Raw genomic sequence first — 17,632 nt, forward strand, 5'->3', positions numbered from 1 at the left:
TGTCTTCCAAAGCCAGAAGAACCGAAAGCTGCAGAACCACAACAGACTAAGACTAACCATTTATTTTTTACGCTTGACTTTTTACAATTTGAACTTTGTTTGCGTAGATATGAATTCTGAAAGAAGTATGAGGGTCTTGTATGACTTTGTACTTCTCCCATAGTTCATGTCTGTCAAACTTACCTGCCATGGACTCTTTCATAAGTTCCATGAAATCGTCTTCGGACAATCCAGGGAAGAGTATAATGTCAGTAAGTATTCTTTTAACATCCTTACTTAAACTCTTTGCTGTCTGTACACATATTACGACTGAGATGTTAAAGTGTCTGAGCTTCTTAAGAATTCGACACATATCTTGTTCTCTATTCTTAAGCAAAGGATGAGAAGCAAAGTCATCTAAGATAAGAAGACACCTATGAGGGTATGTCTTCCAATCGTAAGATTGCAATTTCTTCGAAATGTATTCTATCTCTTTCTGTTTGTTTCTGAAGTGTTTCTTCTCTAATATTCTCTGCATTTCCTCATTTGGGTCTTTAAACTTCGAATTTATATACTCATTTATAGCATTGTACTTCAAAACTCTTCTTTGGTACTTCTTTATCCAATCTAACAACTCAGTATCCTTTATACATACTAACTTAGACTTCTTTATAATATCTTTGAACGAATTGACGGTTTGGTCAAATTGACCAGAAGTACTACAAATAACAACTAACTCATAGAATGGGTTCTTCTCATCTAGTTCTTGTTGTTGTGCAGCCATTTTAAGATAAGTGAAAGTCTTACCCGACCCAGGTGGTGCAATTAGACCTGTTATACCATTCTGAGCAAATAAGAACTTGTCATGTATAGGCTTTATCTGAGCATTTTCTAACTTTCTCTTGTTCTTGTTTAAAACATTCTCAAATTTCTTGTCAATGTCAGCAAACTTTTTTTCTAACATATTTTTAGAAAAATTAAAAATTTTATCTTTTAGGAAATGTCTAGCGATTTCGCTATCTATGTCCGTGACAAACTTTTCGACTCTAAAACTTCTGTCGACCATAAAATCTTACATTGTGTCAACAAGAAAGGTGAATTTGTTCTAAAGTTCTGTTTCTGGGAATATGACAAGAACCATAAAACATTAGGCAGAGAAGTCTTTAAGTTTGTCAATGACAGACTTGTTGACAGAGATGACGCCTCTTGGAAAGATGAAGTCCAACAAAAGTTCTTAGAATGCAAAGAAGACACATGCGCTGTTCTTGAAGATGAAATAGAAAACAGAATAGAAGAGCTATTAAAGGACAAAGACCTTTTACATAAATATGGTTCTGAGAAATTTGACATAACTCCACCAGAAAAGAAGAAGAAGAGAGAAAAGAAAAAAGAAAGAAAAGAAAGTAGAAGAGAAGAAAGAACCTGAACCAGTTCCAGAGAAGGTGAGATATGACATGTAAAAATAAAATTTATTTTTAGAACATTTCTGGGTCAATGTCAATGTTTCTTCCTCTTTAGGGGCAAACACTGGCTTAGACTCTAAAATCTTTTTACCCAATCTACCCTGAACTTCAACTATCTTAGACTCATAATATTCATAGTCGTCTGCTTTCTTTGGTTCATAAGGTATAACAAGTTTGTATGCTTTACCTTCTTCGAGTTTTGAGAACTTTCTGTCAAAATTTTCTTTGACTGTTAACAAACCTTCTATGTCTAAGTCTTCAAAAGTTGCACCATTTTTAGTCACAATAGCAAACTTAACTGGTTCGATGTTCCAAACTTTGCTGAATGAAGACTTTTCAAAATGGTAGAAGTAAACATTCAAATATGCGAATGGAGCTAACTTATCTTTGACTGCTGTCATGTACTTATTTACTGAGATGAATTTTGCCATCTTTTCTATCGGATAAAAAAATATTTTTTTAAAATTTACTCAGAAAAATTTTTCTTTGTATATACGCCGTTCTGAACATCTAAAAGATTTTTGACATTTGCCAAGAATGTTCGTTTAGAAGCTGCCATATAACCATATTCTTGGCAATATTGTTTATATTCATCATATAAAGACTTTTCATCTAATGACACAAAGTCAGTTTCTTCTATGAACAGTTCATATACACTCTTGTTTGCTTCTAACAATGTTTGTCTCTCTTCGGTATGTGGAATTTGTCTTGGATTGAACTTAGAAATATCTAATGTCATGAAATATGAGAACAAGTGGTTGTAAAAGTCAGATGTCAAAGTTTCTGCTAAGTCGTCAAAATATTCTGTATCTTGCATATGAGAATCTGACGTTCTGACAACTACATATCTTCTGTCAGAACTTTCTAACTTCATCGGAACAGTATTGTTTGAAACCATAATGAAGTTTGCAACATTTTCACAAACTCTTTGGTCTTTATACTTTCTTTCAACAACTCCAACTTTGTCTGTTATAAGACTCTTCAAAGCATCTGAGTTCAAAACTTTTGTTGTATCTATACTTTGAAGTTCATTGCAAACTATAAGTTTCATGTTCTCTATTGAGGAGTTAAACTTGCCACAGATGTTTTCTAAGTTTGTCATATTAGGGTTCGAATAACCTTCTAATAGTTTGCACAAAATATCTGTAAAGAATGTGTTCTTACCAGTTCCTTGTTTTCCAATTATAATGAGAGCAGTTTCATTTTTAGCACTTGGATGTTGTAAGATGTTTGCAAACCAACATAAGATATACTCATAGACTCTTTCGTTTCCATTGCATATAATTTCTTTGACATGGTCTAACCAAGCTTCTATAATATTTTTCTTTCCATTCTACTTGTTCGTATTTATATCCAGTGAAGATAGAATAGAAGTTTGGAGAAGGTGTATAGAACTTTATACCTCGAACTGAAAAATCTTCTAACTTTGACAATAAGATATCCCAAGCATCTAACATCTTCATGCCAACTTGTACAACTTTTATTTTCTTAAGTTTCTGTCTACATTCTTGTTCTGAAACTATTGTTGCTCTTGTTTGTTAAAGACTACATCCCATTCTTTCATAACATAACATTCTGGGCAGAGTCGACATAAATGACTAAACGTTTCAAATTCTCGACTGCTTTGTTATAGTCTCGAAATGGACACATATTTCTGAATGCTTGGAAGTCATAAAAATCTGAAACATCTATTCTGTACATTTTTATAAAAATAAAAAAAAATATTTTTTTTATTCTTGACTTTGTTGTTCCATTTGTTGCTTTGTTGTTCTTGAGCTATTTGTTGTTGAAGTTGTTCTTGTAATACAATACTTTCACCAGTTGCATCTTCCAATTCGAAACTTTCTGCCGTCATTGACAAATACATAGGACATAAAAGTTTACAGGAACAAAGTTTGCGTCAACTAATGTCAACGTTATACTTGCCAAAGTGTTTGAGTTCACTAAGGTTGAAAATTCTGCATTCGAATGAACAATAGGCAAACCAGCAGAGAAAGTATTGTTTATACGCATAAGTATCTTTTGGTCATAATAGTTTCTGTCGACATTCGAATAACACTTTGAACCTAAGTTTGAAACAATATATAAGATTGGTGTACTTAATGTCAATGGAATAGACATTCCTTGTATGACACCTTTTCCTGTTATAGGAAATTGTTGGTAGTAAAAACCAGAAATAAGTTTTGTATTATAGCTCATATTGTTTATAGTAAACTCAGTCGGACATCCAAACATAATGAAACCTGCTCTAGTTGCAGCACATGTTACATCCGTCCTTAAAGTATTAAATAAGTCAACAAAACCTGTTGGTGGTATATCTGAGTAAGTATCTTCAAAGGAGTATTTTTTACCATTCACAACAATAAAATCTTCTGGTGTCAAAAGAGCAAAACAGGCTTTAGTCGTCATTGTGTTTAAGGTTAGTTTACAATATCGTCCTTGAGGACTTTGTAAGTTTGTTGTTATAGAATTATATGACTCAGGGTTTTTAGTCGTAATAGTATTAAACCATTATATCTTCTGCCATTTATATATATTTAAAAGTTTTTCTGAAAGTGGAGAAGAACTTCATCTAAACTTTCACATGGCGTTTCTTGAAGTTCTCTGTCTAAGAAGTTCAAATATTTTGTAAAGACATAGAACTTTCCTTTGTCTACACGAACAAACAAAACAGGGTCTTTCATATCGTTCAAAAGTGTGTAAAGTCCTTTACATGAAATAAAGTCTATATTATTTCTTCAAACATCTTTCAAGAAGTTTTGACATTTTTACTTAGCAAATAAATTTTAATGAAATGTTGTGGTCGTCAAATATTTTTATGACGTCTGGGAAACTATACTTTAAGTTCAACGTTTCACCTCCTTTCATAACGTATATCTTGTCAATGACATTATATGAAACACCACAGCAACTAACGTCGGGTTCTATTTCTTTGATGTTTATATCGTCTGCCTCTGTCAAAAGTTTCAATAGTTCTTTCAAAACTTCATGAGGTGCAATGACATATGAGTTCACTTTTACAGGGTTGTGTTCGACCAAGTTTAACATATACTTAAAGCTTGACAAATCTTCTCCTGAGTTTGAAGTTTGTCTTTCAGTTGTTGGTAGTCGTTTCGAATATCTGCAACAGAACTTAAGTCTCTGCTACTTCAGGATATGTTGGTTGTTCTTTTACAGGAACAATTGTTATACCATCTTCGTCCTCGTATGGTTTCCCCACTTCAACATCTCTGTCTTTGACATTGACAACAACACTTTGACTGTTTGTTTGAGTTGGTGAATTTAACTTCACATCTGCCACCGCCATTAAACCTTTTGAAACACTTACGCTTCTATTTTTCGGAAATGACATTTTACTTAGAATAAAAAGATGGACGTATTCGGATATCTTATTGAATTGAAGCAGAACAAAGTTTACACACACAAACAATACAAATACATTGACAGAATAGTTCTTTATACAAACAATTGGTAAATGTTATAGAATAGCAATATTTGCTGAACCAAAATATTTCCATAAAGCAAAGAAAGTTGGTATAACTGAAATGGTGAAAGTTCTTGACGTTGACAAAAATATAACAACAAAACTTACAGATATTTCTAAAGGTAGTTTATAATACAATTTTATGTCAAAACTGGCGTACTGTCAATATTTGACGGAGAGAAGTCAGTTCAAGAACAACTTACTGACCTGCTGCCAAAATCTGCTCGATGGAAGCTGTCGTTATGCCAATCTGAGGAGCCCCAGCAGGTTTCATCGAACGAATCTCAAAAGAGCATCTTCCGTGAAAAGTGCTATTGGTTTTGTAAACTTCTTTGCTCTCAGTTCATCTGGACCGTCTCTGTCACCAGTATATTGTATTTGTACAGTACCAACAGTTGAAATACCACCCATAAAGTCTTCTGAGTCAGCAAATGGAATGCCAAGCCAAAAGTTTGAACGGTCTCCATTTGTATATTGAGTTTTTTGACCTCCTGTATGAGTCCATACTTTCACATATGGCATAATAGAACTTTGCATTTCAGGGTTAATGGTTGTTGTGAAGTTGTTGTTAAAGTTCATAGCATCTAATGTCAAGTTGTATGACTCATATCCTCAACTGTAGAATATTCTTCTCTTGGATAATATTTGCCATCTATGTTTATATGATATTTAATACCAGGGTTGTAGAAACAAGAATAGTCATTTATAGTTCGTCTGAACAGTACAAACATAGTATCTGCATGTTTCATTGCAGTTGTTAAGGCAATATCTGTTCTTGCACCTGGGTCAGCACTTTGGTTTCCAACTTCACCTGCAAAGTCTTTGACAGATATTTGGTGTATAGGGAACATAAGTGGAACTGCAATATATTTGGCAGCTAAAGCATTTGAAATATCTGGGTCCAACATATAGACTGCAAGTCTGCTTTCTATTCTCTTGCATTCAAACTTTTCGCATGTAACTTAACTGGGTCCAAGCATCTCCAGCAGCATTGAAATAATAGTTTACTTCAGTGTTGAGGTTTTGAGAACCAAAGTCTAAGTCAACTTTGTTTTTTGCAAAAGTCGGCGAATGACATTTTATTTGTTCCCACTACTTCTGTAAGAGTGAATGGGTCTTGTGTTGGTGCAATGACTAAGTTATTTTTTGCTTGGAGTAAGTTCGATAGAAATTTTTTCCTGCCCAGTTTGGCAAGTACTTAAAAACCTGAAGATGAGGAAAGATGACAAAGGAACTCTAAGTTTCAGTTTTACTTTGGTTACTGCTGCTGCAGTTTGTCCAGAAAGGTTAACATAAACTCCTGGAACGTTAGGGTCAAGTCTTCTTATTTTCTCAATAGTTGCATACTGGTCTGTTTGTTCTCTAGCTTGTGGTTGTACTGAGTTTCTCAAAGCGAACCATTCATAGTTTGCCCATGTTACTGTTTGAAACTAAGTCAGAGTTAGAATATATCTTATATCCCATGAAAACTTCTGGAGCATATTGGTATCCGACATAGAAAATTCCATTGCAACCTTTCTTGTCAGACAACTTGGCAGAAGGTTTATTTCAATGTCTTGTTCCACGTATAAGAAAGAGTTGTCAATAGAAATTATATGAAAACCTGTCGCAAGCCAATATCTACTGTTGTTGAAGAACCTTCTTCCAAACTCACCTACGTTTCCATTAAGAAACAGCAGTTGTATATTCGTAAGTTCCAGGAACTATTTCTGACCTTCTAATGGCATTGTCGCATTCGTTATACATTCGGAAACATTTCATTCATAGCATCCAAAACTGTTGGCGTTATATTCTGAGCGGCGTACATTTCATATGAGTAAAAATATAGAATAGTTGGATTTATATGTCATAATAGAACCCACGTGGACCAAGCTTTACTTTCTTCCTGACTGAGTTTTTAACTCTTCTTTTTCCTTCATTGCCCTCTGCTTGAAGTTGTTGCATCTTTGCATTATGTTCATCTAGTATGTTGCAAATTTCCATGCCCTTTGCCTTTTGGCTCTGGTCGCCCATCTCAGGTAACCTATATCCTAGAAAGAGTTTGTCATAGTTTGTATTTGAGTCGTCGCTTATTGTTTGCATGACTCTGTCCTGAGTTTCCGGTTCAAGCTCTTCAAACAGTGCCTGTCCATATGGAATATGCTCGTTTCCAAATATATGTTTTTGTAGCCATTTCTGGTTTTCTTTCCATGTTACAACTATATCTTTTATGAATGGGAAAGCTTTTACCCAATCTTTCAGTCTTGCGTCGTTTATTTCTGTAGTTGGTTTTTATTTTGTCAAGGAACATGTTTTTCAATACTAACATTTCATTTGGTACTGTCCATTTGAGTTTTCTTAAATATTCATCCCTTCTCAGTTCATTGTCTGCAAAGTAAGTTTTTATGACATTTTGTAAACTTTCATTTGCAAGGTCATGTACAATAGGTTCTCTTCCTTCTCCCTCCCTAACTTTCTTTCTAAACTCTTCACCAAATATACCATCTCTATGGTTCTGTGTAGTTCTTTTTGAGATAAATGTTCTAGAACGTCAGGTGTTATATTTCCATCAGCCATGTTCATTTCATACTGGTCCAAAATATCTGCATGTTTCATATCTTTCAATGGCATTAAAGCCGCGCTGAAAATACCAGCTATATCTGGTTCACCATTGACTTCCATTGCGTCTACAACTTCTTGGAATTGTGGTTGTAAGTTTATGAACCACCTATCCGGGTTAGCTTTATGACCCCATCTCATTGTAGTTCCATCGTCTGCAGAAACAAAAGTAGGTTTGTTTCCATCTTGGTTAGGTTCTGAATGAACTTTAAACAATGTTTCATTTCTATATGTTTTCTTGAAATTTAACCTTTTATTTTCACCGAGTTCATCCGAAGATTGAACGTTAAATGCTCGTAAGTAAAAAGGGTTGTTGTATTTGTGTACATTTTTTTTCAGTTCTTCCATTCTATGCTGAATATTTTCATCTGGTGTTGGAGTCTTTTGTATGTCGGCAAACATTTTTCGATATTCTTCTACTATGTCAGCCGAATTTTTTTTAGACTCTTGGAAATATTCCATATTCTCCGCATACTCTTGTTGAGGGTCAAGATTTTTCGGCTGTTCCAAATCTTCATCTAGTTCTGTGAAGTTAGTTTCCAAAGGAAGGACTTGTTCGTTTCCTTCAAGCTCTTCTAGCTGTTGTTGCTGAACTATTTCTTCCATGTCTGGTTGTATCTGAACTTCTTCCTGTGGAGTTTCTTGTACCTCATCTGCTGGCATTTCATATATTCCGAGACCGTTTTCAACAATTTCCCTATCTACGTCATCCGCATTCATAAGCTTTTGTTCTTTCGTTCCGTCTCTATTTTTTACGCGTTTCATGACGAAAGTTGAATTGTCATTTAGCTCTGACATCAAATATCTCGGAGTAAATTCGTTCATGTCATTTGGATGATATGCTATTAAATCATATCCCTTAGCGAGCTTGTATTTTCCAGGTTTGAGATTATATCCGTTTTGGTGCTGAGCCATAAAGCTAAATAGGTCCGGGTCAGTATTTCCATCCTTGAACTTTCTAATAGCTTCTTTATATCTGTCACTAAAGTCAATAGTATCTGGGAAACCACACTCTTCTTTAAGCATTTTTAAGAATTCTTGGTTTCCTTGTTCTCTACTTCTTTTATGTCCTTGCTCTGTTTGTGGTTGTTGTTGTGCAGGGTTTTGAACTGTTGGTTGCTGTGCTGGTTGTTGTGTTGGTTGTTGTGCTGGTTGTTGTGTTGGTTGTTGTGGAGGTGGTTGTGTTGGTTGTTGTGCTGGATTTTGAACTGTTGGTTTTGGTGCATGCCTGTGTCTGTGTCCATGTGACGATGTAAATGTTTTAGGTAGTCCTGGTGCAGGTGCTTCTCTTGGAGGGTTTGGTGGTATATAAGTTCACCAGCTGGCACATATGTTCCATCTGCAGCATAATGTCCTACCTGACTTTTCGTTTTTAAGAAAGCATTTACTAGGTCTGTTTTGGTCTGTTGTAACTCTTTTTCTTGACTTTTCACAACAGTTGCTCTAACGGCGTCATAGGCACTTTGAACTGCCTGTCTCGTTGCTGCATCTGTTATTTTCGTCATATTTTGTGCTACTTCTTTTAACTCTTTGTCGAAACCTTCAGACTTCAGTTTCTTTCCAGATGAGAAGTCGTTCACTTGTTTCACTTACTATGAAGAGCTTCGAAAGCGTTCTTAAAGTCAGCATTTGTTAAAGCTTCATTTGAACTATCTTCATCCGCTTGTATTTTTGTCCTTATTGACCCTATGAGTTGGGCTGCTTTAGCGTTGGCTTGGGCATCTAACCAGTCATTATTAGCTTTTATATATTCTGCGCTTTTCATTGCCTTTTGCATGGCTGCGTCGTTATTTTTACTTTCTTGTGCTAAGTTTTCATACTGTACGGTTTGGTTTTGCAACTGTAAAAGTTTTTCTGCCTTTACATTTGCTTCAACTTCTTTTTTATACTCATCGCTATCCATATATGTCTTCAGGCTTTTTGTTTTATTTCTTCATCTTTCAGTACTTTATATTGAGTAGTATGGTTTTTCAAATTTATAACATCTTGTTCCATTTTTGCTACTTCTGCTGCTTTTTCTGACACTTTTTTCGCATATTCCTCTGTACTTAGTTCTTTCAGTTGTTCTTCTTTCTTCTTTTTCTCTACGTTTAACTCATTGAGTTTCTTTGTGTGTCTGTCATATTCTAGTTTCTTTTCGTTTTCACTTATTTGTTCTGTATGTCTATGTTTGACTTTTTGACATCTGTTATTTGATTTTTGAGTGAACTCAAATTCATTTGACTTTGAGGGTTATAAGCTGTTCCGTCTGCAGCTCCACCATAGCTGCCATTTTCGCTAAAAGTGCCGCTCTTAAACCTCCACTCTGTGCACCTATAACTCGGTTTAAAAGCATAGGGTTGCTTGACATTTGTTGCAACATAGTGGGGTCATTCATAATTTGTTGTTGCAACTGTTGTTGTGGTGTCAGTTTTACTATTGGATGTTTCAATGCTCCCTTCCTCTTACGTATATTCTTACGTAGCTTACGTGGCATTTTAAGTGAAGTAAAAAACATTTACGATGAAGAAGTCTTGACAAAACATTTACGATGAAATCATGAGTTTTCTACGATGTTAGAAAACATGTTAGAAAACGTGTTAGATCTAACATTCTAACATAAACATTATTTTTGGGTCATTTACGCTCATTACGAAGAAGTCTTGACAAAACATTTACGAAGAAGTCTTGACAAATTCATGAGGTTAGAAAAGAGGTTAGAAAAGAGGTTAGATCTAACATTCTAACATAAACATTATTTTTGGGTCATTTACGCTCATTACGAAGAAGTCTTGACAAAACATATACAATGAAATCATGACAAAACATTTACGAAGAAGTCTTGACAAAACATTTACGAAGAAGTCTTGACAAATCATATACGATGAAGTCTTGACAAAAAAATCAACGGCTGGTCGGCTGGGGTTCGGTCCTCCTCTTGGGTCTTGGGAAAAATTCTTAGGGCTAGAAGGCACGAAGTGCCTGGAAGCCCCACTCCCTTTTTTTTTTTTTTTTTTTTTTAATATCCGTATTAAATTAATCAATAAATTCATTCAACACTACTTTAATTTTTAAATTCAAAAAATTATATGTGCTTCTTAAAATGTCTCACAAAAATTTTATTATAAAATTATATACAATATTAAAAATCCCACAACATTTTTTACTTTACATAATCGTACTTCCTCGACGATTAATTTCCCCTCAATTCCTATCGTTGACCGAACTTAGCATGCAACAAATATACATATATAAATATACATATATAAATATACATATATAAATATACATATATAAATATACATATATAAATATACATATATAAATATACATATATAAATATACATATATAAATATACATATATAAATATACATATATAAATATACATATATAAATATACATATATAAATATACATATATAAATATACATATATAAATATACATATATAATATACATATATAATATACATATATAAATATACATATATAAATATACATATATAAAATATACATATATAAATATACATATATAATATACATATATAAATATACATATATAAATATAATATATAAATATACATATATAAATATACATATATAAATATATACATATATAAATAAATATACATATATAAATATACATATATGAGAAAGGGACAGACTAGCCCATTGTCACTTTTTAATTTAGCAAATGAACGCTTATGGAGTGGAGTTTTTGGGTAAATCTGATTTGCTTATAAATGAAATAAAAGAAACCATATTGGCATTATATTATGCAAAAATAAATGATCTTACTTAGTACTTTTAAAGTTAATTTCAGAAAAAATTTGACACAATGGTATCCGGCACATACAAGTGGTGTACAACCAAAATATAAGTTGGTTTAAACATATATTGCTATATCTCATGATCTTACTTAGTACTTTTAAAGTTAATTTCAGAAAAAATTTGACACAATGGTATCCGGCACATACAATGGTGTACAACCAAAATATAAGTAGTTGGTTTAAACATATATTGCTATATCTCATGATCTTACTTAGTACTTTTAAAGTTAATTTCAGAAAAAATTTGACACAATGGTATCCGGCACATACAAGTGGTGTACAACCAAAATATAAGTTGGTTTAAACATATATTGCTATATCTCATGATCTTACTTAGTACTTTTAAAGTTAATTTCAGAAAAAATTTGACACAATGGTATCCGGCACATACAAGTGGTGTACAACCAAAATATAAGTTGGTTTAAACATATATTGCTATATCTCATGATCTTACTTAGTACTTTTAAAGTTAATTTCAGAAAAAATTTGACACAATGGTATCCGGCACATACAAGTGGTGTACAACCAAATCTTCGACTCGATGAACTTGTCATCGAGTTATATTCCAGTGTTGTTCCTTCATTCCTGATTAAGTTGCAAATTAAAGGTCTGGATTCAGAGAGAAGTGTTAAAGTTATCAAAAAAGTCACAAGAGATTTCGAAGAAATGACACAATTTAAAAAAGTCGAATGCATCAGTATGCTTGAAGCTGTTCAGAAAGGTCTGAAAAATGATACACTTGATCCCAACATTGTTTACTCAACATTAAAAATATTATTGCAAAGAAAACATTTGATTTAATAAACATTTAATTTATTATAATTAATTTTTTATTACAGTATAGTAAAAAATGCTATAAATAAATTATTATATTTTATTAAAATGTGACTTTTAATAGTAAGTGAATAAAATAAATCAGGAATTGGGAAAGAAATAAGGTTAATTAAAAATAATGAAAATTACAAGTTTAAGGTTAATGAAAAAGTGACAATGGGCGAGTTTGTCCCCCACTCATACATATATAAATATACATATATAAATATACATATATAAATATACATATATAAATATACATATATAAATATACATATATAAATATACATATATAAATATACATATATAAATATACATATATAAATATACATATATAAATATACATATATAAATATACATATATAAATATACATATATAAATATACATATATAAATAGAGAGAGGGTCAAAGTTGCTATTTGTCACTTTTCCACAAGAATATAATGGGGAAAAAGTTATCATATAGTTGATCTCATTGACTGAGGTGAGAGATGCATGTAGTGTAATGGGATAAACAGTGGGATTGCTGCTCTAAGTCCTAGGTTCGAGACACATTGGCTTCATTTTTCTCCTTTTTATTGACGTAAACTATTCAATTTTTGTGTTCTCCATTCAAATTTCAGAATTTTTTTTGCAGATTTCACGCTACATTCGAAGTTACCTTTTGTAACAACCACCACTGCCTACGAAAGACGAAAGTGTGTCACGATTTCACCCGGAAATCCGACGGTTGTTTAAGAGTAAGCACTTTTGACACCTACTCTATATAAATATACATATATAAATATACATATATAAATATACATATATAAATATACATATATAAATATACATATATAAATATACATATATAAATATACATATATAAATATACATATATAAATATACATATATAAATATACATATATAAATATACATATATAAATATACATATATAAATATACATATATAAATATACATATATAAATATACATATATAAATATACATATATAAATATACATATATAAATATACATATATAATATACATATATAAATATACATATATAAATATATAAATAACAAAATACAATCAAAAAATAGTGTTTGGAAATTTAAGGTTAAGTGTCACTTTTCTAGTGTCACTTTTTCGTAAATTCTACCACACTCATATTTAAAAACGTGCTCTATCAAAAGTTCCAAAAATTCAATATTTTAGCTTTTCTGAGGTGTCACTTTTGATGAATTTCTGTTTACAACAGTTTAAACATATATTGCTATATCTCATGATCTTACTTAGTACTTTTAAAGTTAATTTCAGAAAAAATTTGACACAATGGTATCCGGCACATACAAGTGGTGTACAACCAAAATTTCATATCCCTAGTTTTACATTTATGTTTAGTTTTATTTCACCTAATTTTCAAAGATCATAATTGAATTAGATGGCCAAGCTATTCAAAACACGACCAAGCTTATCAAAATAAGACCAATATATTCAAAATTCTTTATTCTTTCAAATCATTTCATTTTAATGCAGATCCAAGATCACGAACTCACATATATCGAGTTGCTTAAGTATGGAGTGCAACAAGAAATCCAAGCAGGTTGTAGTTATTCATATAAAACTAGGAAAGAAAGAAATCAAATCCAATTTAATTGTAAGTGGCCGAATTGTCCATGTCGCTTCCTTGTTGATACACTTCCCGATGACAAGTACCACATACGAAAATGTATTAACACCCACAATCATTCTGCCCCTTTTCCAAACAAATCACAACAAATTACATCATATTTTTTAGATCTTATTTAACAAGATATTTTGAATCAAATCAAGACCGTGTTTACGCACAATTAAGGTGTTTCAAAGATCTTAATATCCCATTTGATAGTGGGATCATTCCGGAAATGTTTCAACAATCTACAGATGCTTTAAAAAAGTTTTCTAAACGCCTTCATGCAATCAATACCAGTTTCTCAGCGGATGATGTTACATCTCTTGCAATTTTTGTCGACATGGTTAAGAGTCATTCTCCGGATGATCTCATCGAGTTTATTCACGAGCCAGATCGTATGATTTTCTATTACGCCCCATTCGAAGCAAATGCTTTTTCACATCAAATACAAACTTATCACATTGATTCCACTTATAAGCTCTTGCGCTCTCGCATACCATTTTATGCCGTCACTGGCAAATTCGCGGAATCAATTGTTTTTCCGTTTTTGTATTTTTTCGTTTGGCCCGACACAAGTGAAAATATACAAGTTTGTCTCACAGCATATTTTGGCTCCATCAATCGCGAACCATCTTATTTTTCAATGGACTGCGCACCTCAAATCACAAATGCTGTTGAAACAGCCATCCCCTTATGCCAGATCATTTGGTGTGGCGTTCATGTGTTGCGCGCTGTCATGAGAAAGGCTGAAAAGTTTCAAGATCGTTCCAACTTCGAAACTTTCTATAACTTAATGAAGTTATTGGTCTTTGGTTCTGAAGAGGAAGAAATTGATCCTGATGAAGTTTACAACAATTTAGAAGAAATTTTAAATGAGGAACCTGCTGCCCGTGAATACTTTGACCGACAGTGGCGCCATCATCTTGACAGGTGGATGCTTCGCTATAGAAATGAAGGAGATGGAACAAACAACATCTCAGAATCACATTTCAAGGTTTTGAAGCACCAGTACTTCCCAGAAAGGCGAAATCTTTGACTCGATGAACTTGTCATCGAGTTATATTCCAGTGTTGTTCCTTCATTCCTGATTAAGTTGCAAATTAAAGGTCTGGATTCAGAGAGAAGTGTTAAAGTTATCAAAAAAGTCACAAGAGATTTCGAAGAAATGACACAATTTAAAAAAGTCGAATGCATCAGTATGCTTGAAGCTGTTCAGAAAGGTCTGAAAAATGATACACTTGATCCCAACATTGTTTACTCAACATTAAAAATATTATTGCAAAGAAAACATTTGATTTAATAAACATTTAATTTATTATAATTAATTTTTTATTACAGTATAGTAAAAAATGCTATAAATAAATTATTATATTTTATTAAAATGTGACTTTTAATAGTAAGTGAATAAAATAAATCAGGAATTGGGAAAGAAATAAGGTTAATTAAAAATAATGAAAATTACAAGTTTAAGGTTAATAAAAAGTGACGATGGGCGAGTTTGTCCCCCACTCATGTGTTTTTTTTTGAAATAACTCTCAAATATTATTTTTTTGTTTATTTAATGATGAATAAATATGATTGCTTTAGTCAATCATAAAAACTAATTTAAGTTTAAAATAATGAAAGGATAATTTGATCGTTTTTTAAAATACAATTATTTTTGATGATTTGCAAGAATCTTTGAAAAGAATATAATATAGGTTCTATTATTGTAAAATTTATCCAAATCATGTATTACATAAATTACGATTAAAACGATGAAAGAACCAAAAAGTGTGTTTTGTGTTTTGTTGTTGTGTGTTGGATGCGGGATCCTGTTATTTCCGAAATCGACAAAAAATTTGGAAATTTAATTTCCGAAATCGAAATTATATTAATGTTTTTAATATTCTTATATCAAAAGGATTAAAGTTCATTAAGAGAAAAACAATTCTTCTTCTTCAATCTATTGGCGCATTTATTTCTACACGCCAATAAGGAAGGGAAAATTATAAGACACCATGGTGTCTTCAAAACGCTAATTTTTGATATTTTTAACAACCCTAGCTATATAACATATATTAAAAAGTGAAATTAATATAGATTTTTTGTAATATAGTAAAAAAGACACCACAAATCTCAAATATATACGATGGTATTTATAAATTACGTAAAAACAATCTCGAATCCTCATATTTTCGACACACTACTTCTACTTTAATAAATGAAATTCCGAAATATTTGGCCATTCGTGATGTTCCGTAACATATAGTGCAATATTTATAGCTTTATATGTTTTGGTGATATTAATATATTGAGGAGATTTTTCTCTAAAAGAAAATTTAGGTTCTGTAACTACTATTGAATAAAGGTTGCATACAATTTCTTGAACGGTGACAGCAAAATTAAAACTAGGAGGACAGATTTGAACGACACAAGTAAATGGATGCATATAAATACTTCGAATTAGATTGCTTCCTGTAGATCCAACCAACACTCTTAAAGATGCATGGATTTTTGCAATTTCAAGCGTAGTGTTTGTAATATCTGGAACATACATAAATTGTATTGATTCATTAAGATTTTTTGAAAAATTAATAATTTCGTTCAAATTAGCAATCACACGTGTAGGACCTCTTCTTTTGTGCAATCCTACATATAAGGGCTGGATTTTAGTTAAATTAAAATACTTCCTTACTACAATTGACAAATTTCCTAAACAAGGGCCATAATAACCACCATGAGTTCTTGGATCGCAAACTGTATAAAGATCACGACAAAATACAAATTGATCACAGGTTAAGTATATAATTCGATCCTCAAAATCAAGTACTCTGACTAATTCTTCACACATGCTTCTGTTTCCTTGAACAACAATATACGATTTTTTCCTAATTTCAGCAGGGATTAATTGTGAAGGAGCCATTATTTCATTGATAAAATGCCCATATATTGCAGTATATAAATGCCCTATAGCAACAACACTTTCATACTCCCCAACTATGGTTCCATTAAAAAAAGGTGAAACAGTCAAATTGTTTCTGTCTCCTATGTCATAATAATATTTAAGAGTACATATTGCGTTGTCACCTGATACAAACATATTTCTCCCATGAATAACAGTTGAATGAAAATGTTGAATGTCATTATACTCTGGTGTTTGAGGTAAGAAACCGTTATTAGCGAACGTGTTTAGCGTTGTATCATTCTCATATAAAAGCAACATTTTTGTTTTAGGAGGGTTGAATGTTTCGTTGTATTTGCATATGATCTCAAAATCTGGAAAGAAAGAAAATACTTTTTTAGAGAGCTTGATTTCACTGTAAGTAGAAAATAATTCAATATCAAGACGAATCAATGCAGTTTGAACGCGGATAATGAAATTTGTTATTGTCATAATTATTAACATTGAAATCGCGATATGCAGCTTTGAATGAGTGCGATTTAGATTAGTTATCATATTTTGGTTCTCAAATTTTGCAAATTACCTCAGACTTTTCAGAGGATTGAGTGGCAACTCAATCCTCTGAAATAGTCTGTGGTAATTTTTAGTCTCTACACTATTTCAATATAAGCTCCATTTTTAAACAGTTTTTAAAAATCGAGCATTGAAAAGTGTGATGAGACTTTAAAATTACAAATTTTATAACTTTAAATGGTCAAACACAACTGTATATTAGCTTCTAGAAAAAGGAATAAAATAAGAAATTCACACAAATTTGTGAGAACTCATTTAACTTTTTGAAAACTTCGATGCTTGAATTTTTTCCTCAATCAAAAAATGTTTTCTCACGAAATTTTTGATTAGAGATTTAATATGAAGAATTTGATTAATACTATATTAACTTAACGAAT

The 17,632-nt window shown here is 31.9% G+C and overlaps 5 protein-coding genes and 5 pseudogenes across 10 annotated transcripts, besides 10 other annotated features; 4 read left to right on the forward strand and 6 right to left on the reverse strand.

The window, feature by feature from the left end:
- Window positions 1-6,680: part of a mobile genetic element that runs on past the window's edge.
- Window positions 68-943, reverse strand: TVAGG3_0025160 (protein of unknown function, DUF4106 family; the record flags this gene model as incomplete). The annotated part of the gene is made up of 1 exon (XM_051220274.1): window positions 68-943. One exon carries the CDS (start codon window positions 941-943, stop codon window positions 68-70), a length of 876 nt encoding a protein of 291 aa, XP_051105260.1.
- TVAGG3_0025170 lies at window positions 980-1,439 on the forward strand (annotated as a pseudogene). Its single transcript has one exon. A coding segment is annotated over exon 1 (460 nt).
- On the reverse strand, window positions 1,455-1,873 carry TVAGG3_0025180 (annotated as a pseudogene). The gene has a single exon. A coding segment is annotated over exon 1 (419 nt).
- Window positions 1,909-2,544, reverse strand: TVAGG3_0025190 (uncharacterized protein; the record flags this gene model as incomplete). The annotated part of the gene is made up of 1 exon (XM_051220275.1): window positions 1,909-2,544. One exon carries the CDS (start codon window positions 2,542-2,544, stop codon window positions 1,909-1,911), a length of 636 nt encoding a protein of 211 aa, XP_051105261.1.
- On the forward strand, window positions 4,813-5,231 carry TVAGG3_0025200 (annotated as a pseudogene). Its single transcript has one exon. A coding segment is annotated over exon 1 (419 nt).
- Window positions 6,681-6,765: 85 nt separating the features above from the next.
- TVAGG3_0025220 (protein of unknown function, DUF4106 family) lies at window positions 6,766-7,008 on the reverse strand (the record flags this gene model as incomplete). The annotated part of the gene is made up of 1 exon (XM_051220276.1): window positions 6,766-7,008. The coding sequence occupies one exon, from the start codon at window positions 7,006-7,008 to the stop codon at window positions 6,766-6,768; it is 243 nt and encodes an 80-aa protein (XP_051105262.1).
- Window positions 6,766-7,008: a mobile genetic element.
- Window positions 7,009-8,552: 1,544 nt separating this feature from the next.
- TVAGG3_0025230 (uncharacterized protein) lies at window positions 8,553-8,768 on the reverse strand (the record flags this gene model as incomplete). The annotated part of the gene is made up of 1 exon (XM_051220277.1): window positions 8,553-8,768. One exon carries the CDS (start codon window positions 8,766-8,768, stop codon window positions 8,553-8,555), a length of 216 nt encoding a protein of 71 aa, XP_051105263.1.
- Window positions 8,769-8,790: 22 nt separating this feature from the next.
- Window positions 8,791-10,000, reverse strand: TVAGG3_0025240 (annotated as a pseudogene). Its single transcript has one exon. A coding segment is annotated over exon 1 (1,210 nt).
- Window positions 10,001-11,151: 1,151 nt separating this feature from the next.
- Window positions 11,152-11,189: a terminal%2Cinverted (terminal inverted repeat of MuDR-5_TvMULE4 transposon ID:TVAGG3_0025250).
- Window positions 11,152-12,344: a mobile genetic element.
- Window positions 12,307-12,344: a terminal%2Cinverted (terminal inverted repeat of MuDR-5_TvMULE4 transposon ID:TVAGG3_0025250).
- A 901-nt stretch (window positions 12,345-13,245) lies between these two features.
- Window positions 13,246-13,283: a mobile genetic element.
- Window positions 13,284-13,345: 62 nt separating this feature from the next.
- Window positions 13,346-13,383: a mobile genetic element.
- Window positions 13,346-13,383: a terminal%2Cinverted (terminal inverted repeat of Banshee-A3 transposon ID:TVAGG3_0025270).
- Window positions 13,384-15,309: a mobile genetic element.
- Window positions 13,657-14,341, forward strand: TVAGG3_0025290 (annotated as a pseudogene). The gene has a single exon. A coding segment is annotated over exon 1 (685 nt).
- On the forward strand, window positions 14,442-14,834 carry TVAGG3_0025300 (MULE transposase domain-containing protein; the record flags this gene model as incomplete). The annotated part of the gene is made up of 1 exon (XM_051220278.1): window positions 14,442-14,834. The coding sequence occupies one exon, from the start codon at window positions 14,442-14,444 to the stop codon at window positions 14,832-14,834; it is 393 nt and encodes a 130-aa protein (XP_051105264.1).
- Window positions 15,276-15,309: a terminal%2Cinverted (terminal inverted repeat of MuDR-5/MuDR-6/MuDR-7_TvMULE4 transposon ID:TVAGG3_0025280).
- Window positions 15,310-17,632: the final 2,323 nt, after the last annotated feature.

This window comes from Trichomonas vaginalis, chromosome IV (genome assembly GCF_026262505.1).
Source record: "Trichomonas vaginalis G3 chromosome IV, whole genome shotgun sequence".
Taxonomy (NCBI): domain Eukaryota; phylum Parabasalia; order Trichomonadida; family Trichomonadidae; genus Trichomonas; species Trichomonas vaginalis.